This window comes from Streptopelia decaocto, assembly GCF_964273445.1.
Source record: "Streptopelia decaocto genome assembly, chromosome: 17".
NCBI lineage: Eukaryota > Metazoa > Chordata > Aves > Columbiformes > Columbidae > Streptopelia > Streptopelia decaocto.
The window spans coordinates 10,334,833-10,359,473 of record NC_138672.1 but is presented as its reverse complement, the minus strand read 5'-3'; the positions used below and the strand labels follow the sequence as shown (position 1 = coordinate 10,359,473).

At 46.6% G+C, this 24,641-nt stretch overlaps 1 protein-coding gene across 6 annotated transcripts in view; it reads right to left on the bottom strand.

The window, feature by feature from the left end:
- The window catches only part of DAB2IP (DAB2 interacting protein), a 145,512-nt gene extending 121,161 nt beyond the window's left edge, over positions 1-24,351 (bottom strand). For 5 of the 6 annotated variants that reach the window (XR_014185618.1, XM_082068133.1, XM_082068137.1 and 2 more), the window contains exon 1: positions 3,915-4,284. Coding sequence is in view for 4 of the 6 variants with exons in the window: in XM_082068133.1 (XP_081924259.1) it covers positions 3,915-4,056 (142 nt within the window). In the remaining 2 variants the exon portion in view is untranslated. Of the gene's footprint in view, positions 1-3,914; positions 4,285-24,335 lie in introns of those variants that run through there. The other variant, XM_082068139.1, reaches the window with a different exon arrangement.
- Between the last annotated feature and the right edge of the window lie 290 nt (positions 24,352-24,641).

Below are 24,641 nucleotides of genomic sequence, written 5' to 3'. Positions count from 1 at the left end.
GTTCTGATTTCATCAGAGAGAAAGAGACTAAATTCGGTCCGTTGTCGAGAGGTGTGTATCTGAATATCCTGCGCTGAGAAAACAGCAGCGTGACCCCGGCCCCCAAGCTCGCGGTGTTTGCTGTGCTAAAATACGGGGCTTTGCTGAAGATCAGTCAGCTTCCTCTTCACAGCAGCCATCAAAGGAAAAGAAGAAGAAAGCCTGTTTAATAAAAATCCTTTTTATAGAACACCTTAAAAAGCATCTGTGATAAACAGGACTTAGAGCAAGACATTTCTGTCTAAGGAGCTGACAGAGGCAGAAGTATCAGCAGCACTAAACCTTCAAGATCAGGAGCTCAAAATGTTCTGAGATTCTTTGCGCTTTGATGCCGAGTGACGGCCCAGAGAGTTTTACAGAAGAAAGACCTGAAGCCAGAGCTGCGTTTGTCTCTGATACGGAACTGGGAATGGTGCAGCCGCCAGCTGTTTCTAGGAGCAAACGGAGATTTCGGAACACTGACCCCGGTTCCTTCATTATACCCCTAATTAAGGAGAAGCCAAGACAGCCCAAAGAAAGCCACAGACCAAAGTACTGCACGCAGAAGCAGGTGTTGCTTTGACTGATCATTTTCCTTCTACTTCCCCTGTCTCCCAAGTACCTGCTACTCCATTAATGGATCACCTGGTGGTAATCATAATTACTGTCATGATTCCTCATACAGTTACACACATCTCTGAGCTGAACAGATGGTCCGAGGAAGAGATGGGGTTGCTGCAGTTGGGTTTTTTTAACTAACTAACGTATACCTGCAGCGGGTCCCGAATCTCCGGAGATTTCTGACATTATCATCATTCTAATGAAGATTAACAGTGGGATGAAACCTTCAAAGAGCAATAATTGAAGCACACTGGAGGCACCATCACAGGAGCGTTCCCGATCTGGTCCCATTTGCCCTCCCCATCAGTTTTAGTGTTCTTCAACTATTCCAGCCCTGGACCTTTCAAGGGGACAGACTGGCGAACATACTGAAACGTGATGGATGTGCTAAAAGCACCGGGGCTAACCCGAGAACTCTAGAGCAGAGGACACCACCACAGGAACCAGCGACCGAGCTGGCTGCCGTTGCCAACAGCTGAAAGCCCGGCACGTTTTTCTGCACGCTGCATCAGATTGTCTCCATCTGGAGTCCAAACCGACAGCAATCCTCTACTTCCCGTAGATACTTGCACAGAAAATGCAAATTGTGTTCACTTTGCCTGCGAGAAAAGAGCTCCAGCAGTTTCCTGAGGGAGCGGTTCCCTCCGGACCTCAGGAAGCCAGACCCATTTCCCACAGGTCTGAGCTGTCACAGCCAGCGCCTGTGACCCCGGCCCGGCTTGTCACCAGGACGCGCGGCAGGGGCGGCACTGCCCCTGCAGCGCGGTGACGCTGGGAACCGGCAGAACATAAATATCTGCTTTCCAACGCAACCTCTTCTTTATTCAAAGAGACCGATATAAACTGGAGTGGGCTGAAAGAGGCCCCTGACTCACCGCGCTGCAGGTTTGGGAAGAGGAGCTGTGCTGGCAGCAGATGGCAGCACGTCGGCCCAGGGATGCTCCACTGGCAGCTCCGGCATCCGGGATTTATCATCTCGGATTTATCATCCCGGTTTGATGCAGAACAAACAGTGAACGGTTCCAGATGGGCAGAGGGGGTTCTGTGCCAGCACAGCTCTCCTCCTGCCTGCTGAATGTCTAACAACTGCCTCATCCTCAGCAGGTTCTCTGTCCAAAAGCGCACTGACAATGTGCCGAGGTGACACAGCCCGGCTCCCAGGTATCGCTCACTGCTCCACCAGGGCTCACCCGGGCTCTGCGGGATCTCGGCAAAGGGGCCAGAGACTGTAGAGGGCAAAACGCTGCCAAGAGGGTGTACAGGAAATACACACGGCAAACCAGACCAGTTCCTGTGAAATAACTCCAATACTCATGAATTTATGGCAACCTCCCACTAAGGATATCCGATCTTTGAGCATCCCAGCTAGAGATAGCAAATTACATCACAGGTCACATTTGAGAAGGGGACCCTGAGCGCTGCCCTTTGTCCAGAACTGAAGGGTTTGGGAATCAACATCACACCAAACCCAAACAGATCTAGAACCTCATTCTGCTCTCTGCATTGGCCGTAGCTCCCACACTGCTGTTCATCAACCTTCGGGTGGGATCCAAAGTGCCAAGGAACAGGTTTGTTTTGCTGGGGACCGTGTTCTGCTACCAACCGTGACCCTGCGGGGCGACACCGCTCTGCACAACCTGCCGGCTGCATCTCCCGCAAAAACACGGGGAAAATGAACAGAAAACTCTTATCCAGAGGTGCAAATCCCCTTCAGATGTACAGATAAGAGGAGCTCAGCTAGTGCCGGGTGTTCTGATCCGCCCAGAGTGCGACAGCCACAAAACGCTCAGGGAGAGATCAACAGCAAGAAGATTTCTGTTGGTTCAAATCCAATTTCTTACAAACATTAGGGCTGATTTCCATTTCCATCAAATCTGCCTGCATATTCCTAGTGTTTATGACAAATCACACCATGAAGTTCATACTGGGTTACCTAAAGGAAACCAACACATTTTGTTTGTCACAGTAACTGAAATGAAAGGAAAATATTTTGGTTTTGAGCAGTATACAAATCAAGGGGGAAAGGGAACTGCTACATGCTTGTGAGTTTACACACACGGTTTCCCGACAGACAAAACAACAAAAAATCATGGGAAGAAAAACAGTTTGCTGAAGGGAAAAGCTCAGGCACTGATTTCGCTTCCTATTGTTTTCTCAGTGATGATTCAAAATCCTGAAAAAAGTCCTGTATGCCAGGAAAAGAAGGAGGAGGACATTGCACTAAGCTACATCTCCTAGTGCTGGAGTTTGCTTCACAACCTGCTTCATCAATCAGAATTAACTCCGGTGAGATGAGTACAAGCACAAGCACAAACACCTGATGCAGTGTTGCAGTTGTGCTTTTTATTATGGCTTTTTATCCAAACTATAACCAAAAATATATATTTTTTCAACTAATGGCTTTGATTAGCTCAAGACATGATAAAGATGACTGGATTGTCACTCTGGAGGCCAAACACGACCTTCTCCCTTCCCTTCTGAAAAACAGTTCAACAGGAAAAGGACTCCAAGCCTCCCGCTTCTTCGACTGCTTTAATGACAGGCCTAAGCATCAATAAACACGTATTTCACACTAGAAGAGAAAGACAGAATAGCTGATTTTAAAAATGCAACTGGGTCAGCAGCTGCCTCAAGCGGAACACACGGCTGCGTGAGCGAGCGTGCCCTGAAGAAACGCGGCTCCGCGGCCCCGGCTCCTGCTGCCGAGGACAAATAGGCCCTTTTAGAGCAGGATTTTTAAAAGCACAAAGTGATTGGGGAATACAAGTCCCACAGGTTCTGCGGTGCCTCGGGAGCACAATCTTTAGGCTCTTTTGAAAATGCTGCCCTTAAACCACACTCAGCTTTGTCATTTTGAAGCCCCTGGTGACACTCGGCTCATGAAGAACAAGATGTTCTAGCGACACATCTTTGCATATAGATGTCATCTCTTAGCCAAGGATTTTCAAATCTCTATAATCATCAATTAGGCGTCTAAACACCTCAGTTAGTTAGAAAAAAAACCCCAGTTACCTTAATTATACAAAGTGAAACAACTGAACCGTGGATAAGGGAAAAGCGTGGGCTGCAGTTCCACAAGGTGCTGAAGCCGCTGCAGGAGCAGCCCCTGAGCCTGGTCTCCCTCCCCACGCGAGCACTGACCTTCCGCACAGCTCGACACACGCACGGGGACACTTACAGACAGCCGCACTGGTCACTCTCATCTCCAGTAACGAAGCCACCTGTAAGCAACAGTGTTTGCACTGGCAATTAAAGAGAAGGGTTGTTGCAATTACCCCTACTAAGCGGCCTGTTCCGGCTCCGGGATCTGCTTCGCTGTCTCTGAAGTCGTGACCTCCGGAGCAGTCGATAGTAGTAAGACGGTCTCCCGGAACTTTTCCTGCTGTTCACTGACATTTTGGTATCTATTTTACACATGCACACATGCAGGCACAGGTTCACTCTCCCCTCTGGCAAAGCAGCACCAGCTCCAGCGGTTCATTCACTGGAGGTTGGTTCTTTGGAGAGGAAAGGGAGGGGGGCGAAGAGGAACTCTTCACTTTACACATTTAAAAAGAAAAACAACAAGAAGAAAACATAAAAGGAGAGAGAGGGGGAAAAAAAGAGCGCGGCAGCAGAGTACATGTCCCAGCTGAGGGAGGACTGGAGCAAGCGAGATAAACTGTACTAACAATTCCTGCCCCAAAAAAGATAAGCCTGCTGGAGTCGGAATAGGAAGCCGGAGTTGGCCTGGGCTCTTGAAACGTGAAGAATAGGCTGGAAGAAATCCTGGACTGGATCCTCTCGGCCGCACAGCAGCATCTGATCAAACCGTGCCGGAAAAAGCCAAGCGGTTGTGCGTGGAGCCGGCGGGGGAGCCCGGGGGCCGCGCTGGTACCCGGCTCGAGCATCGCGAGGTGCAGCTGCGGCGGGAGGCACCTCCACACACGCGCTGGGGAAGGGGCTAATGATTTCCTGGCTGTGGCACACATGTTAATAATCATCACGGAGCAAAAGCCCCGGAAAATAAAGTGAAACTTGAGAGGGGAAAACTTTAATTAGAAGTTGAATGAACAGAGCTCCAGACTCCCCTGGAGGCCCGTTTCCTTTCAACATTCAAACTGAGTTACAGCACATCCCACAAATTAGAGAAAGAGCCTATTTACCATTTGGGTTCTGATGGCAGTGAAGATTCCGCCCCCGGCTCATATTGCTCAATAAAATTGCATTTCAATGGGCAGAATTAACACTTTAAGCCATGGAGAAAAACAGATGAAAATTATTGCCAGCATAAAACACACTCTATGAGAAGAGTGATAGGCAACGTTTTGGAAAACCAAGAACTTAACGTGCTGCCTCTTTTGCCAGCTGGCGGATACCTGGAAAACCTCCTCAGAGCAGGATGAGCTCAAAATGCCGTTTGCACGATTCCTCTCTGTCTTGTGTCCTGGTTTTGTCATTTTTCCAAGACGTGCGTGCAAATGTAGGTTTGTGGTGCCCTGCGAAGCCGCAGGGCTGGACGGGCTCGCTGAGGATGTTTCCCAGTTTAGCGGGAGCTTCAGAAGCTGGAAAGCGTCCCCGGATTCCAGTGTTGCACCTTCAATAACAAGAGGCAGAAACTCTCACACTCCCGTCGCGGGGAGGACGCTGGGGCCCCTTCCCAACCACCACCCATCCGACTTAATTTTAACATTTCAGAAACTTGTGCAGTTGTGAAAAACATCAGAATTCTACAAAATCTGTATGTTCTTATTTCCATGAGTGGTGAACCCAGGACGTTTCTCAGCTGAGAAAGGCCCTTCCAGGAGGAAAGCAGCAGGGGCTGTGCAGAGTCCATGCCTGGTTTTGAGGCCGGACGGGAGGAATTTGCAGGAATGAGCCCGTCAAGAGGCCAATGACAAGTTCAGGTCAAGGAGGCAGATCCCAGCTGGACAGGAGGCTCTGGGGAGGGGGTGCGCAGGGACATTCCTCACCCACCTCCGCAGAGAACCCGGCACAAGGAAAAGCCTCACTTACTGCACATCTGCCGCCTTCTTGTTATACAGCCTTTTTATTCCATATTTGGATAGATTAAAAAAAAGAACTACAGGAACAACTCCAACCATTGTGCGGATGAGCGGGGACGCAGCCTGTGCCGCTGATTCAGTTCACAGAGCTGAGAACATCCAGGGGACTGATGGGAAAACGGGAAAATACTGAGGTTCAGTTAAAGATGTGCTATAGACAAGAAGCCAAATATTCAGGTCTCTGCATTTTTGTGTCTTAATAACTGAGCTTGTAGCTCTTAAAAAATCTTGTACATTTATGCTTTTATCGCTAGAAATGTCAATGAAACAGCCTATCCAACTTACTTTTCTTTTGTCTACCCCAACAGCAAAACCAGGCACTGATGGAAAGCAAAGTTCAAACAAAACCATCTACAAAGCTCACCAAAAATCCAGACAATCTAAAAGGGGAAGGTTCACAGCTGTTGGTTTTGCTTAATTGGAGCCAGGTGACGGATCCTTGAACCCCGCGGGACGGGGCGGCCGCCGATCTCGGAGCCCCCGGAGCACGTGGGGTCGGTGGGGACGCGTGTCCGTGCGCATCTGCTCCACCTTTAGGGATCTGTGTTTTTAATCAGCATAGTACCCTCAGAAACAGTCATCTAAGCGATCGTGAAACAGGAGGAGTTAACGAGGGGCTATAAAGCATCACGAGAGAGAGCAGCCGTGCTCCAAAGGCATAAGCAGCCAGGAGCTGTGATCGAGTTTGGCCAGCTTGCCTCTGTCCCTCTCACTTCACCCACGTTTTTGAAGACTCTAAGTTCAGATGCTACAGAGCAGCAGGCAACAAGACGAGTGACCCATCTGGGCGGGAATGTGACTGCTCTGGGCCTTTTCAATTAATCAAGGACTGCTCTTTTTTTTGTCCTTTTTGAAAGCCACATCCCGACACAAACGCTCTTTTGTGTACAGCCAAGTCTATCCCTTGCAAACCTGAGATGTCCGAACTGCTTTGGAGGAAAGCTGACAACATTAAAGCCTCTAAAATAACACGTGAGTTCGGATCAGGGTCTGCTGAATCTCTCCAGACAGCAGTAAATGGAGCCCAATAGAGCAGAAACTTGGGGGTGTTAACTCCTCCTCCCCAACACCTTTTTGATAACCTTGTGATTAAAGTAAGAAATAAGCATTGACATTCAATTGAAGCATAGAACTCATTGCTCTCCATTTATTGAAGAGTGTCACAGCTACCAAGACACCATGGAATACTTCTGCTGTCTGTATGGTGATGAAATCCAAGTGTAAACGGAAAGTAGGCATTATACATAATATAGATATTTAATGATATTAATGAGTAGAAAAAGCAGCGCCATGTAAAAAAGGCAAGAGGGAATATGCATCTGAATAATTTAATATTAAACATGTGTTCAGGAGGTGCTATAGAAGTTAAAGCAGGACATGAATTCTTTAGCATTAGTGCTCCCTACCTACAGACTATTACTGTTGTTTATGTCATGATCATTGTGTATTTACTACGGCGAAGCTGGATCAATGTCACGGTGTTCTGAGAGGTGCGTACAGCACTGAGATGACTCCTTGCCCGCAGTACATGTGATATAATTAAATACACACACTGATGTCCCACTGCAGCGCAATAACTACCAGGCCTGTTTCATCAATGGAGAAGCAAAGCCCCAAGTGATTTACACAAGGTCACGTGTGAAGGTTGGGACAGAAAACGGTGTGTGTCCCCATCCCTTAGTCCTTGCTCAAAGAACTAATGGAGCCCCCCCACCTCAAGATAATCCCCTCATAATGAATAAGTATTAAGCATAACAATATCTTTTATACTACAGTGTCTTAAATCCAACGGAGCATAGATGCTTTTACAGATACTTGTTCAGCTTTTTAATGTGCTTAAAACATTCAAACTTCCTCTTTTTTACTCAGCTTAAAAAAAAATCAAAGGCAAGTGCCCAGTGTTAAGCAGGAAAGTCAGTTATTTGGCTTCTGATAAGTAACGTCCTCATTTTAAGAATGTATCATCATGTATTCTAGAAGTGTGAACAAAGAGTTTGACTAATATCACACGCAAAAAAGAAAGCAAGAGAAATAAAAGCAGGGCCTAGGAACTCCACCTCTCGTTCCCAACAAGTCCGTCAACAGGCTGAGTTTTGGACCACACTTGATTTCAGCACAGAGCGGGCAGCTCCTTGGAGAGGGACTTCACTACGATACACCGGCTGCAAACCAGCGCGGAACAGGCGAACAGGTCGACAACCGCGTTGTTCGTGCGTTGTGAAACCCCCACAGCGGTTCATAAGGAGGGGCCGCCCAGTGCCGGCGGGTCTGAGAGCCCGAGGAGCCGCTCCCTGCGTCCCCAACGAACCCCGCGCCCGGAGAACGCGCAGGCACGCACGCAGAGCCCAGAGCCCCACGCGCTTCCTGGCGGCTCCCGGGAACAATGGGGCTCAGGAACACCAACCTCCGCGTCACCTTTCAGCAGCTGCGGCTCAAAGCGAGTCAGCTAACTTGCTCTACATTTACCGGCATGTATTCCTAACAATGGAGAACACCCTGCTCAGGTAACTTGGTTTATAACCTGAGTGGTAATGATGCTTAGGAAATTCAGAAAGGCAAAATCCATCTTAAGATTTGTGCTATGATTTCCATTGACCCACGGAAGTAATTAAAAATATTGAAGAGGAAACTTTTAGCGGACTCGAACGTCCCGTGTCTCAGAACAGCGTGTTGCTCTCAACAACCCGGGGAAGAGAAAACCACGGGTTCACAATCCCATTGTACAGCAAAAATTCCCATGAAGAAAAATCTCATACAAACCCCCGCACCAAACAAAGCTCCTCATCCACACACGGGGCCTGCACAGCGCCTCCCAGCACCACATGTGAGCAGCCACTGGGAGGAAACGTTTGTTTAAGCCTGACTATTCTTTGGGAAAAACCTTATTACTAAAACAAAACGTTAACGATGATCCACGGAGTGATGAACAGGGCAGCTTCAGCACTGGGTCTGCAAGGAGCTCCTATTTCCTTCTCGGAGGAAGGAAATGAAAGGGTTTTCTGCTATGAGGTCCCCAAGGTGACGCACGGGGAGCTCTGTGAGCTCAACCTGCAGCCGGCTCCAGGGTACAAACTGAAACTCTTCAACTCTTCTCCCCGTGGCGCTGGGCGAACTTGGAATTGCCTCCGGTACCGACACCGAACGCAGCCTGTGCCGCAGCACACGCCGCTCCCTGCCCGCGCACACACCAATTACACGCTCATCTTTCAATAAAATCATCACCTTTAGCTTAGGAACCTAATTATTAGATGTGATAATAAATTATTGTAATAAACTACGTATTCTGCGTTAACCTTCATCAAAACATTCTTTTAGCAACAAAAGAAAAAAGTCCTAAAAATATTTTTACTTTGTATTTCAGCAGTAAACTTGCTGCCGTGTCGCTGCAGGGAACAAGTTGATAAAAGTCTGGCATCCCTGGCTTCCAATGCCAAATTTATTAGTTATAAGCAGCAGAAGCTGCAGCTATTTATTGGGTGTTTTAATATCACAGCTTTCCAATGCGCTGCGCTAAAAGGTCAGGAAAAAAACAACCAGCTTTCCAAGCTTGCTGCGGGCAGCGCTCTCCTTGCCCATGGCAGCCGGGTCCTTTCGGCTCAAGGTGGGAGGAGAAAAGGGGTTTGCAGGTGTTAGAGGTGCCGGGTAAGTCACTGTGTGCACAACCAGCGACTCCGGAGCAGAGGAGCCGGTTTGGCCCAGGGAAGCAGATGCTCCTGCGCCCACCTCCTGGTGCCGGTTCCACGGTGTGAGGACACGTGAGACTTACACAGCAGCAGCATCAACACTCGGGGTGTTTAACCTCATGATAACGTCACACTGGAAGCAGCATCTATGTTGACAAGTGAAATGAAAGATTAACTTGATTACACATGCTATGTAAAACTTACTTCCTGATTAATTAATAGATTACACACTTCAAATTCTTGTTTAAATGCCTGATAATGATCTTACCCACATACAACAAATCCCTGATTTATATACACACAATCCAAACTTCATTTTTCATGTGACAGATTATTTTCTTCCTTTCCTTGCCACACAATTTGCAAACTATGCTACAAATATAGCTGCTTGGTTTACTTGCTTTTCGGCATCAGATTACTCTGCCAAGGAATATTTTGGCATGTATGTTCTTTAGCCATCTTCATTATCAAGCTTACATGACAGTGGATCACAGGAAACACCGTCTATTTTATGAGAATACTCGGTTACCAAGTTATTCATACAGATCTTCCACTCACAAGAGTTAACTATGTAGAATAGCCTATACGCACCCATTCTTCTAATATGCCCATTGTATTTTCAGAGGGGAAAAGCTACAGAAAAACTCTTCCTGCTTAAATGACAACCTTTATTCTTCTAACATACTCTCTTTTGCTGGGTTAACGAGTTAACTCTTTCCTCCGAGCACCTATCGCGTGACAGCCTGTTTGCATGGCCCCAGTTCATCCATGTGGCAGCAGTGCTGGCTGAGCTCGTTTGCACAATTCCTCACTCAAAACAATGTATTAGTGCAAAGAAGGCCAAGTATTCTGATGCCTGTTTGGCATTTTATTCAAAATAGTTGGGTGGCCTCAAAACAATCTTTGTAGGAGACATGAATAATAGCTCCTAATTGACAGAGCTCACGAACAGCAATGCAGGAACCGTCACACCGTTGCATTGCTCTCCATCCCAAAAAGGAACCTTGTTCTTGACCTCTGTGCTGAATTTCACAACAGGTACCTCTGAAGTAAACACATTGAAAAGAGCTGACACCCAAAGAGGGCAAAGAGCCGATCGATGCTTGTGATTGTTCATGAGGAGCATTCTGCACACATTCATTACATTGTCATTACAAAGAAAATGCAAACACCTGCTACAGCTCAAAACGTGAGATTTCAAAACAAATTCTACAAAGAATGAGAAGTTCAATGTGACTTCGATAAAAGTCACGACTGAGTCTGCAGCACCTAAACAATGCACAGATAGATATAGATATATCTATATCTATATATATATCCACACATCACAACAGAAAGACACCCTCCCACCCGGCCCCTGCAGGCTGCTGCTCCACAGCTGAAACCGCATACTCAGTCTTTGCTAATCTCAGCCTAACTCAAAACCCTACTTATCTTTTTCTTTCTAAATCATCCCCAGGACAAGACTAGAATCTCTTTTGAAATGGAAAGGCTCTATAATAAAATTTAGAAACAACATATGGTACAAATATCAAGCGTGAACATCTCTTCCCATCTTGTGCGTTTCAAAGACTCTGCAAACAGCACTTTTCCCTTATTTTGATCCTGCAGCCAAAATGAGTCATCTGTGAACAATTACGGCTCTGGCAGGGGCCTGACTGAGAATGAAAGGAAACACTTTATTATTGAAATGAACAGTATGCCAAGCCAAGAGGCAACTGCAGAGAAATGTTAAGGGTCCTTTGTCCTCCTTCAGCCAGCAAAACCGATGCTGCACCCTCCTCTCAGACCCCTGGTAACACCTCATTTCAGTACGGGCAACGCAAAAGGATAAGAAGCGTGAGCTGCGGGGATGAGCAAGTATGTATACGGTAGGAAAAGAAACACAGAGAGCCTTAAAACAGGAAGCCTGGCTTGAGAAAGTGTTGGTTATTCCCGGCTTAGTTTTCCCCAGGGAGTTGTGAACATATTAGCAGAACACACAGTCAGAGGCCACGGAGCTGACATCTGAAACTATTAAAGGACGTTGGAGTTTTGTACTGGCTGAGTTGAACAGGCTCTTCCAAAAGGGGGTTAAGGGAATTCCCCTTTGTGAGAAAAAATAGCAACACAACAAATTTAGTAGAGACACCGACCTTCCTGTGTGCAGCCCGTTTGCAGCACTGATTCCACCGCCGCTGGTTTTGATGCCCTCTCTCAAGGATTAGATCTCTCTGAAATTCTAAGGGCAACCTCAGCCACACAGGCTGCTCACTATGGGGCAGGCAGGACAGGGAACTGGGTAGGTTATTGCTTTGATGGATTTGGCAAGTGACACAAGCAGGAGGTGATTTAAAAATGGGACTACGAACTATACGTGAGCAAGTGATTTCCAATGCGTTCTTGTCTTTTCTTCCATGAGCAGAGGAAGGAGGAACAATATGGAACCGTCACCCAGGGCCTACAGACTATTTAAAGGCTGCTGAGGTTGAGAGGATGAGGAGGGAGAGCAGCGCACACAGAACCGCTGATGGAAGGCGGAGGCCACGAGATCAGGGAAGACACTGGGAAGAGCACATTTCGGCATTCTGAAATTCTGTTCCAACCCCCAACAACGGAGATGTTTAAAGGAGACCTTGAGATTAATACTCTGATAGCAGGACCTTAGCTGAACAATACCCGTGTCTGCAACGCTGAGCTTTGAAAACCTCTGGAACAGATCATGGGCAGCACTGATCCCCAGAACTAGGCAGCCTGGCAGGCCTGGTGTGCAGGCTAAGCTAAGCTTTATACAAAGCTCAGAAAGCTGTGGAGCACACAGGCTCACCTGTATTAGGGGATTTTTGCTGGCCAAGGCTAAAATGCAAAACCACCAAGATCCTAAGAGGGCTAGAAAACACCTACAGACATTGTATTTGTCTCAGCAGTTAAGAGACCATAAACAACCTCTGAAAACACGGGATTCTCCTTTCCTGAGTCTCAGATAGATCAGGACCCTGGTTAATGTGTCAGGCTAAATGCAACAGACTCCAGAGCTGCTGGAACTGAAGGGATTTGGGAGGGCCCTGTTCAGCTCATTATACAAAGGCACTTTTGCTCCTACCAGAACTCAGGAGGGTCAGGGGCACAGATTTCCTCCAGATCCCCGCCTGAACAGGCAGTCTGGCCAACGCTGACAAACGAGAAGTGGTAAAATACTTAGCAGCAATGCTGAAAACAGACATCAGGAAGAGGAATTTCTCAAAATGCTCATTCTGTTCAATTCAACAAAGCAGCCCCAGTTACCTTTACACAGTATGTGGTAATACTACACGGAAGGCATCTTGTTACAGTCAGAGTCTTCTGGAATCTAATCCTAGCAGCAACCCGAGGGCTCTTTTGTTTAGGTCACGTCACTCACAGGCTTCATACCACAACACACATAGCTGTGTATAAATCAACATAATACAGGGTATTGTGACACTCTTGCCAATGGTGCCTATGCATTACTTTGCATACGTTAAGTGTACACCTCTATTCAATTTCTCTCAACTTTTCTGAGCATTCCTAAGTAACAAATAAGCCCCCAGAGTGCATCAATATTTTGACTATTCCAACAGAAATTACATACTTTTAGATAAAACCATAAAGAAAACAAAGACCACTTCAATGGTCTCAGCCTGTGCTGAGCACAAAGGAAAAGACATTTGTTGTATACTCTAAGCACAGAAGACGTGAGGAAGCCTTTTCAGCTGAAAATGCCAGAATCGCTGAGTGCCATGTCAGCGCTTTTCAGACTAATGGAATACTGTTATGTTCCGAAGACAGACCTGCATTCTAATACAGCTTAGACTGAAGTTTTCCCTATCACACCAGGTTCTTTCCTAACAAGGAAAGGCTCCTGAGAAGTGCCTAACACACCATCTTCCATCTGCTCAAGGCTCTTTCCAGGTGAATCCCATCAGCAGCACAGTGTCTTTAACCCAGCAAATGCACAGACACGTTTTGCTCTAAGAAGGGAAACTCCGCGGAGTTCATCTCCCCATGGGAAGGCAGCAGTGGGGCAGGCTCAGGCTTAGGCCTAGGCCTAGTTCCAGTTCCAGGCCCAGCGCTCCGGCTCCGCACGGCGCTGCTGCCGCCCGCAGGCCGGACGGCGCCTGCTCTGCTCAACCCGCCGCTCAGCCCTGCTCTCCGGCTTCTTATGTTTGTTACCCGGAAAAACCCCGTCTCTACCACGGAAATCAGTCCCCAGACATTAAACAAATCTGTACACGGTTTCGTTTCCTCCCGAGATCTGTTTTCCTCTCAAAAAAAATCCGTTCTGCTTAGCTTAGAGAACATTATTTTCTTCTCTTTTTTACACCCCCAGGAACTGAGCCACCACGGCCAAACCTCTCGTACTTGTTATTTTAGCTGAACAAACTTTGCCTTTGGCATTAAAAATATCCTAGGAAAACAAATGCAAGGTCATACTCTGCAATTGCTGCGCACAGTCATTTTCATGCACAGATGCTAAAGAACATTAAAAAAAAATTACATCCATTTTACTTGCTCGGAAACCCCAGTGAAGTATCCTTGAGTTAATTACTCAAGGCTTCAACGCTTCCAACTTAGAACACAACAAACACAAACCCTTCTGGTTTGGAATAAGATGTAAATGAGACATATGCAAGGCAAGGAGACAGCCCAAGTGAGGCAGTTTCAGTACAGTCCAGCAGGAAAGTCAGGGGCAAAACAGATTTCAACATGCATACATATTATTGTGATTGTTGACTTAATAACTGCTATTGCAATTACTGTATCACTTTACTGCATAAAACTTTTGCATCTTGTATCTGGGTAGGAACAACCCCAGGTTCCTGTATAACTTGGGGAATGACCTATTAGAGAGCAGCGTAGGGGAAAGGGACCTGGGGGACCTGGGGACAGCAGGGTGACCATGAGCCAGCACTGGGCCCTTGTGGCCAGGAAGCCAATGGGACCTGGGGTGGGTTAGAAGGGGGTGGTCAGTAGGTCAGAGAGGTTCTCCTGCCCCTCTGCTCTGCCCTGGGGAGACCACACCTGGAATCTTGTGTCCAGTTGTGGCCCCTCAGTTCCAGCAGGACAGGGAACTGCTGGAGAGAGTCCAGCGCAGCCACCAAGATGCTGCAGGGAGTGGAGCATCTCCCGTGTGAGGAAAGGCTGAGGGAGCTGGGGCTCTGGAGCTGGACAAGAGGAGACTGAGGGGGGACCTCATTAATGTTTACAGATATATAAAGGGTGATGGAGCCAGGCTCTTCTCGGTGACAACCAATGATAGGACAAGGGGTAATGGGTTCAAACTGGAACATAAGAGGTTCCACTTAAATTTGAGAAGAAACTTCTTCCCAGTGAGGGTGGCAGAGCCTGGCCCAGGCTGCCCAGGGAGGTTGTGGAGTCTCCTTCTCTGCAGACATTCCAACCCGCCTGGACACCTTCCTGTGTAACCTCATCTGGGTGTTCCTGCTCCATGGGGGGATTGCACTGGATGAGCTTTGCGGTCCCCTGCAGCGCCTGACACTGTGACTCTGTGCGATGTGCGCTGACCGCGGGCCCGGCTCTGCTCCTGAACGCGCGCGGCACCCCAGCGGTGCCGAGGATGACTAAGAACATCTTGCCGAGCCACCAGGAGCCACGGAGGCGGTGGGAGCTGCTGGCCGCCCGCCAGCCCTCTGCACTCTGCTTTTTCATTTTTAGTTTCTGCTCTTTGCTGGAAAGTTTCTACTTATGCTCTGGTTTCCATGGCAACTGCATTTCTTGCCTTTCTTCTCTGGCATTAAATTTTTTATTTGATTTCCCTTCTTCCCCAGACATGACTTTCTTTTCCTTTTGAAAAAATAAATAAATAAAATTAAACATTGTCTTCTCTCTGGTTGGTGATACTTTTAAAGGGGGTGAGAGAGACTTTGCTCGCAATCTGATGGAGAATCTCTATATAATAGTGGCAGAGAGGTAACATCCCAAGTACAAATATCACGGGATTCCCTTTAAACTAATTTACTGTAACTATCTCACATGTAACGAGGTTACAACATGTACGAGTTCCAGATAGTATGTAACCCACCATTATTTAAAAGTTGGCTGGTTGTTTTTATGAGACCAGACCCAGCCATTTTTTCTACAACTAAGCATTCTATTGTTTTTTAAAGCATTACTCGTGATTCCTGAGCAGACTCAGGAGAATACCCCCTAGTTTAACAACTGGAACTGCCCCAGGAACATGGTCTTCAGTTCCAAACTGTAAGAGCACTCCCATGTTTTCATTGACAATAGGAGAGGTGGGTGGGAAGTCATTGGGATTTTCCAAGCTTTATGTTCACCATAAACAGAAATAGTTTACATGCTGCAAAAGCACTAAAATAATACAGGTTTTCATCCCATTTCACTATGAAAGATTCTCTCCACATCTCCATTCGCCAGCACATTCAGGCCATAAACTGACCCTCCTGTACAGTTGTAGATTACAAGGCTTTTAGTCTTATCTCTGCCTGGTGGGATTTCACAGCAAATTCTTTCAGGACTGAATAATTAAAACAAGCAAAACCATAGCATTTGGCTCACATGGCAACACAAACAAATCTGTCCACGGGTGCTATCTTGTTTGCAGCACATGTGCACAGATTTACATGTAGGATTGAGGCTTAATGCTCTGTTTGTTTAGATTTTTCATTACTCAGTACCCCAAGCATAAGGTAAATTATATAAAGATTGAAATTGGAACAACTTTTAAGAGCGAGCTGAACTTAAGATAATCCTAAATCATTTGATTAACCCCATTTTGCAGGTTGTAGATTCTTATTCCTCAGAAGAAATAAGGGAGTAGGCAAGAAGTGAGGAGTCCTGTGTTCCACACCTGGCTCACACCTCCCTCCTCTGCTTGGGTTCCCTCCTCCAGTGAACATCCAGGTCAGGAATTCACAGGATCTTACACAAATCTGGCAATATTCAGTGTGTATGTCAGCCAAACTATTTTAATTGTCAGATATTAAATATATCTGCCAAGATCCATGCTTTAAAACCCCATTACAACATACGCTGTGCATGAACTCCCCACTGACTGGCTTCACGGCGTGCCAGGCACCCCAAGTCAAGTAAAAGGGGGGAGAAAAGTCTTACACAGCTACATATGGCCTCCTGGTTTACTGCCCTTTGAGCTGACAGGTTTAGGGATTCAGAGGACTGCTTTAGGTGTGGTCGGTGTAGCCCCCTAAATTGCATTCATAACGTGGCATTCATTCTGTGGCTACGGACCAGCTTCACATCTCCACTGCTGCGACTCCCCGAACAGGGACGATCTGGACAGATGGCAGATCTGCAGCTGTGCTCAAGTGAGAATATCCGGGCAGCCCGGTGCTCATCTTCACCTGATTTAATGATTTGCTGGCCAGGCTACAGAGAGCGTCTCGGTAATTCACACGCCCGCATGGCGTGATTTGTTGGTTGCGGTTCCTCATCTGTAATCGCAACGAGAAACGTTCATCATTCATCACAGCTTTCTAATAGAATGTTTTGAGGTACGGCAATGAAGAGGCTTCAGCCTGGTGTATCTTCTTGAGAACAGCCTAATCTTGCAAATAAAGAGCCAAGCGCCAGGCGCTGGGATGCGCTGGCTGAGCCCAGAGTGCAAACCAGCCCCACGATGGAGGGGACGAGCCCTCCTCCACTCGGGGCAGGGCAAGAGGAGCCTGAAAGCAAAATCTGCTCATTTCTAAGGATGCAAGCGCTAGCTTCAGTGGCTGTAATTCCTGTTCTCATCCTAAATGATCCAGAACCATCGTTTGACAAGAAAATGTCCTTTTCACAGTCTCTGTATCTGAGCTATTCAATCATCATTACAAATGTTTCCTCACCTCGCAAAGTGCAACTTGAAAATCATCATCAGCTGGTCCCCCATGGGACAAAAGGATCCCTGTAGGTAAAGAGCAAGATGCCAAGGGGATTCCCAGGTAGCCACACTCTGTATCTCCGCGATCCTTATTGACCTCATTATTGCCTCACCCAGATCTGAAAACTCTTTTTCTAACTGCACTGTTAGCATCACACCTTCCCAATAACGTCCACGTTTGAGTTGCTCTCATTAATTTCCTGGAGTCCAACAGAATACGATCCTAACACAAGTTATTGAGATGATTAAAATTCTGAAAACAAGCTTCTCCGTGCTCCATAAAGCGCAGCAAATGTATTTGCTGCAGTCAGTAAAGCTCGCTCTGCTGCCTAAAGCTGCGTGGAAACTCAGCAGAGCCCGAGCAGCAGCCGCGGGCCCCGTGGAGCCGCACGGTCCATCAGCCAGAGCCGGGTTTGCAGCCACAGCACCGGCTGCAGCCGCTCTGCACCTGGACAGAGAGCAAAAACACTCAGGAAATAAAAGCTTAGCAATAGTGTGGAGGGCTCACGGTCAGCCTGTTGTGTTCCACTGGAAGAGCCCACCTTGACCTACTGAAGACAGCGGTTTGTTGAAGGCAATGGCGTAGCCTTCAATGTCCTTGTGGTGAAATCAAGGAAAATTGTAGCCTCTAAGGTTCACCAAGGAACAACTAACAGAGCACCAATATATTTACCAAACGCAACAGACACAACAGAGAAGCTGTTTCTTTAAGTCAGCTGCTCTATGTGTAGGCTCCTTCCAGGCCTCCTCTATTCCAAAGGGGGTGTTGGGGACCGGCAGAGCACAGCACACACTCCAGTCACGATGTTCCTATCAAAACACTTAAAGTGATGGCCGACAGCACTACAGACTGCAGTTCTCTGACTGGACGATGTTAAAAATCAGTTTACTTTTGGAGATTCAGTCAGGCAATGGCAATATTTTGGCCTGGGATGCAAATCTTTCAGATGCGTAGTGCTGGATGGGAGTTCTCCAGGGACTTCCAGGCAATTCTGCCCCGGCTCAAACATGAAGAATCCTAGACGTGTTGTTATTAACAGCTGGAAATCTTTATTTCCCTGCTCTACAGAAAGAAGGATTCCAGCTTCTCCCTGATTCTCATCATTACACGAAGTGGAACCTTTGCAGAGGGGAGAGCTGTGCATGTTTTCACCTTGGCAGTTCTCCAGAGATTTGCTCCAAGACATAAAGAAATCACTCCAAGTTCGCAGGCAGTTGTAGATGATGTCGGATGGTTGTTGCTCCCCAGCAAGCCGCGGCAGCGCTCCTCCCCTTCCCAAACAGCCATGTCACCCGCCAACAAGCCACAAAACTTCTTCAGAGAAGTACAAACACAACTGACAAGGTTTGCACCCATTCACAAGCCGAGTGTTTAAAACCTGGGCAAACATCCAGCCCTTTTGGCAGCACTGAGCAAGCAAACCCGGGAGAAAGAGCCCGAGCAATGAGCACAGAAGCCTTGGCAGGCGGTGGCCGGAGCAGGACGGTGTCGGCAGGACCCGCCATGGCCCAACAGCCCCCAAATTGGCGCCAGGCCTGGGCACGAGAGCCCCGAGCCGGTGTCTGACAAATCACCTGCGCGGCTCCATTCATCTTGTGACCTTCGGTTACCGCTTTGTCTGCTAAGAGAATAACTCTTCTTCACTTTCTCGAGTGCCTCGCCAGCTGGGGATGAAAACAACTCTGCAAAGAGGAGGGTTTGGGTGCTTCCTCTGATTGTCAGAGACACCTTTCAAGGTGCTTTATCTACCTACCAGGATTCTCCTGCACCACCTCACTATGTAAGAACATATTTGATCTGCTGAGCTATTGCAGAGTGGGTTTTCGAGGTCTCCGAGGCAAAGCGTGGCAGATAACGACGGCAGGATTTGGAGCGTGGGTTCAACAGTCTCATGTGAGATGATTCCGGTTTTGCAGATGCAAAGTATTAGCTACATTTTATAATCGCGGAGTTAATTTTTTTGCTAAGAGAAGCAAAGCCAGAGGAGGATTGGCTCCAAAGATGACACAGTGTGTGGTCTTTGCATTTGAAGAGCTCTGCACAGCACTCACTCATGTTACATCAATTACTTTAACAAAGTTAGGCTCAGAATAATATTTATAAAGCTAAGATCTGCAGACCTTTTTGCAATCACCTGGGTACAATCACCTCATTCACAAGAACTAGCTATAAATTATGCTAATCAGCAAAACATTCAGAAGATGAAGAGGGGTTTACTGTGTCATTTTAAATGGATTCCCTATGAAGAAAAAAATCAGGAGATATAAAATTACAGTTTCCATGAACATTCCTTTTAAAATCTAGCTGAACTGTTGTTGCGTGTCAGTAATGTAAGAGTTAAAGCACTATAATCAGGAAATTTAAACCACATCATTTTTATTGTGGGACCCCTTCCACCTCTCCACGGTGTTTCAATAGAATGCTGAAGGCTTTGCTGTACACAGGTGTCATGTTAAGCACCAACGCTGAGCACTCCGATGAAGCCAAATGGAAGTGGCCATAATTCCGCCCTCAGGCCGAGGCTGGGGGACACAGACACCCTGTCCTCCGTGCCATCGCTCTTCTCGGTCTTTGCAAAGTCTTGTCTTTTCTAGAATCAAAGCAAAAGTGCCACAGGCTTCTCTGAATGCTGTTTTACAGACTAGTGCTTCTGCACCTTTTTTGCCCAGGTTTCTCTCTAATCAGGTGCAATTTCTCCGCTCTTCCCCTCGGTTCAGAGGGTGCTCTGCATTTTCTCTGCTCACAGCACTTCCCCAGGTGTATTTAGATGTATAGCCAAGAACTACTTGTCGGCTCCTCACCCAACTTCTCTGCTCAGACGATGTCAAGTTCAGACTCCATGAAATTGGAATTTTCCAGGCCGAGGTTACAACACGAAGTGCCCAGACTGTTGTACAATGCGAACATTCCGCAGCCCGACACCTGTACCACGGCCCTAAGGGCTTCAAACCATTCAGGAATCCACTTGTGTGTCAACTCTTTCTGGCTTCCACGAGCTTATTTGCACAGACATCGCACAGCGATGATACTTGGCACACAAAGCTGCATTAACAGGAGTGATGTGCTGTCTAAAATTAACTATGTATTTGTTTGCTCTTCAGTTTCTATGGAACACGAGGAGTGATGCAGATGGTTGACAGCAGTGAGGTTATAGCGATAGCTGTAAAATGTGATGACTGTTATCAAACGCATCGTCTGGCTTAAGATGGCAAGTAGCAATTAAAAAACAAGATAAAAGAAAGAAAAACATATTTGCAAGCTTACCCTGGACAGGACAATTTGCAAAACAATTTTGTCATCACACGTCACAGATTATCATCAGGAAAATGAAGTTCAAAGCCAAACTTGACTTTAACATGAAGCACTGATGCCCACTTACCATCAGAAATAAGTATCTTAAAGGAACAATGTTCCAGGGCTCTCGCTTTGCACTGGGGAGCAGTGACAGCAAGGGGGCTTAAAGCCCGGTTTATACTAACGAATTTAATCAAATAAGATCACTACTTCAAACCTTAACAGACACTGGTTATCTGAAGCAATTACAGAGTAAATCTGTGAATAAATCTGAAACCTTTGCTCTTCACCAAGCCGGCAAAGCTCTCATATTCCTATTTCCTCCTCCTTCTGAACTGCCATGACCACAAGTCCAGACTTTTCGCAGCTACAATGATTTATTGAAACCAGTTCTACTTAGTAAGGACCCTGGCAGGCCAAACAGGAAAAATGAGTATATTTTATCTCAAGGGGCATGTCTACCCCTTCACCAGCTGAAAATGAGGGGTTAATTCATTAGAAATGAGGACAGAGGAAAGCGCTGTTGCTTGGCTGGGCCTCCAGAGAAGATACCCAGAGCTGCTGGAAGGGATGGACACTCAACCCCTCAACATCATGGGTTTCAAAATATCCATACGCTACATCTACTGGGACACACGTTTTTTACAGTAGGAAAACGTTAATTATAATCCAATGGGGAACATGTTTCTCTGTGTTGGTTTTTGATTTATATTTAATCTCTATCCTATACCAAAATATGTACATACATAATTAGCTTGAAATATTTAAGAACATTTCTTGATGTGGGATCCATCCGCAAGGAACATGATCCTGAGCGCCAAGACTGATGTGAATATACTAACAAAGCATCAATATTTTCAAACACATTTACACTGCAGAGAGTATGGGATTCGGTAATTTACAAATGTCTATAACACTGGCAAGTTTACAACATGTAAGGCCTTCATCCTCAATTACGTCAAGTAAAATCATGTGCTGCACTTCCTCAGACATGACCAGACTTTGTACATAAACTCTTTCCCTTTGAAGAAATCAGAGCACGTTATTAGCTCAGATAATTTCTTAATGTAGTTAAACAGCCCTGTAATGTAAAAAAGACTGCAGAAGCAAGCAGAGATCGCTGCCTCACCGAGGAACTTAACCCCTATGAATATTTACTCCTGGAGGACAGAACCGTTGGGTCACCACGATGGTTCCCAGCAGAGGTTTGGGCTCCTGGGTCGGCAGAGCCAGAGGTCCCCAGCGCCCGTGGCTTCAACACCTTGAGAGAAAGGAGGCCTGTCAACATTTCCATGAAGAAATCCAAAATCAAACCTACTTTTGGTGGTTCTCACTGCCACAGCTGCTCTGCAAACTGGTCTCACACAGTCTCGGCTCTGCTGTGCTTCCCACCAGCCTGTCCCACTTTCTGTGGAATCCTTCTCGCTCCATTAATGCTTCTCTCCTGTTTAAAACACTGCCTTCTACGCTTCGTCTGACCTAAATGGAGGCAAGATAGTCACCTTTTATCTTGATTTTATTGTCTTATCTTGATTTTATTGTCTTATCTTGATTTTATTGTCTTATCTTGATTTTATCTTGACTTTTTCCATTTTCCTAGCCCACTGGCAAGCACCAGCAGCAATGACATCATCCCAGGAGGCGGCATCTATTCAGAGCAGCTCAGAGCCAGCAAAAACACTCCTAACAACACAAAAATAGTTCCTAATACATTTTCCTCCTTGGCAAAGGAACACTAGATTATATAAAAGGCAACAGAAATAGCTAGCACAGATACATGTAAAGTACTTTGGTATCAGTGGTGGTGCCTCATCGCCCTGGTTCACATCAGCAAACTGGAGATCTATGTTCTAGGTAGGTCAGATTTGTCTTAAACTGAAGTTGAGGAGAAAGGTACTGATGTAGGGTCCAGGCACCACAGAGGGCAGAGGGAACCACGTTCTTTGGGAATTAAGGGAGACCGAATGGCCAGAGAAAGTCTGGGAACTGAGTCAGGCAAGAGTTGGGGTGGGGGAGAAGAGAAATTCGTACAGATTCCCGAAAGTAAACTGTGAATGCACAATGATGTTGTTTCCTGGTCAAAGTTGCCACTTCATCAAGAAAATACTCTTTCGTATAGCGAAAATGACAATTCTTCATCTTCAAGGAAACAAATACCCTGGAGTGCGGAATGTTAAGTCCCTAAACAAACTCTACCCACGCAAAAACCGAGTAACTACTGTACTTGACGAAGGGGAACCTTCCGCTGGGTCTGGAACGGACATGATCTCCACCTCGGGAGTTCGGAGGGCAGGACTTCATTCATTCCTCATGCTACTTCATTATAATCATGATGTCTGGCCCAATGACAGGTAAGACAGAGCACCTGGGAAATCCTCAAATGACAATATAATTCCACCTAAAAAGACCTAAGTGAGTCTTTATTATCAGTAGCAATGAATGAGAAATGGGGTTTCCCACTGTACTGTACTGGTACCCACATGAGCTTCCACACGAGAGACACAGGCTGGGCTTGTGGCAGGTCCAGGGACCCCTCGGCCATGGATCCGGCGCAAAGCGAGCACCCCCCGTCGCTTCTGGGGCTCAGCCACCCTCCTGAGCCAGGCTGCAGCAAACTCCGCTTCTTTCTTATTAAAATAATTGCTTTTGATGATGTGGCATTTTGCCACAAAAATGACTAAGTGAAAAGATGGCTAACTGTTCGGATTCCTTCTTTTTTTAGTGAAACTGCAGACAGCAACAGATCTTTTCTGTATTACAAGAACATCAGCTCAAAAGGCCTGAGTGTAAGCAAGCATACTACACAGAAGAACTTTTCATTTATCTAAAATTGAATCACTATGAAAAGTTTAGGTTAGATCAAGTACCAGCTGCATAAATCCACTGTTCCCCTATTTACAGGTACTAAACATTTCTCTTAGAAAACATACACAGTTACAATTAACACACCAACACAAAAGCTAAACAACAGGTATTTGCCAAAAATACTTTACAGTGAGGCCTTCAGCAAACAAAAGCTTAGAAACACACTTTGCAGATTTCTCCTTGGAACAGACAACAGTCAATGGAATAATGTGACTCATGGGAAGGAAGGCTGAGATTTGTAAAACATCAATATTGTACGTCCTCCCTCAGCTACCTTGGGCTGTGGAGGTAGAAGTGTCCGACTGCAACGTAACTTCAGAAATATAAATAATAACTGTTTTAAAACAGTAACGTGAAGAAGTTCAGTATGTGCCAAGAGTAATGGGAAGGAGCAGCGGCCATCGGCGGTGGCGTCAGGCCTGCGCTGGGGGTAAGGGAACGGCCACGGTTTTGTCTCTAGTGACTGAATCTCCAGCAGCAGGTCATTAGTGAGCAGAATTTAATGGGCTCGCAAACTACATCTTGTTTTCTTGAAGAGGAATGTACCACCGGACTGCAACTCAGACTGCTGGAAACGAGCTGTGTGTTGTCTGAGGTGACAGTCTGAAAGAGATGCCACCATCAGCAAAACAAGAGTTGAGAGAGTTCTCCACAGAAAGAAGCAAACTGAAAACTATATGCTGACTTGAATTACAATTACACGTACGCTGCAGAAAGTTTTAAGACCTATTGTAAAACAATTTCTACGCAAAAAAGACAATTGTTGTTCCAACTCTGCTCATTTCTTCAGGCTCATTAAAGAAATGGAGACAAAACACAGGCTTTGATCTCAGGCATTGCTACAAGGCAACTGTACATTTCAAACGAGACATATTCATTCCTAACAAAAGAAAACCCCTGTGTGCATGGGCTCAGTCCCCGCCGTTCCCGAGTCCTGCAGCGCTTACCTTGCCCTGGCAGGTCAAATCTTTGGCAGGAGTTTCTCAAAGGCGCTCAGACATTCCGTGTTCACTGTTGTGCTGCAACAAGCAGCTGCAAAACTCGCTGATTTATTTCCCCATTTCGTGTGCATGCTGAATCCCCGAAGAAATCCCATGCAGGGAAAAAAAGGGGGGGGGGCACAAAACAAGCCCAAAAGCCACAGCAGAAGCACCTTGAGCAAAACACAACAAACTTTAGCGGGGAAACGGAAAGGAAACCCAGCGGCAGCTCCGAGTTCGGATGCGGAGCGGGACGGCTCCCCGGCCCGGCTC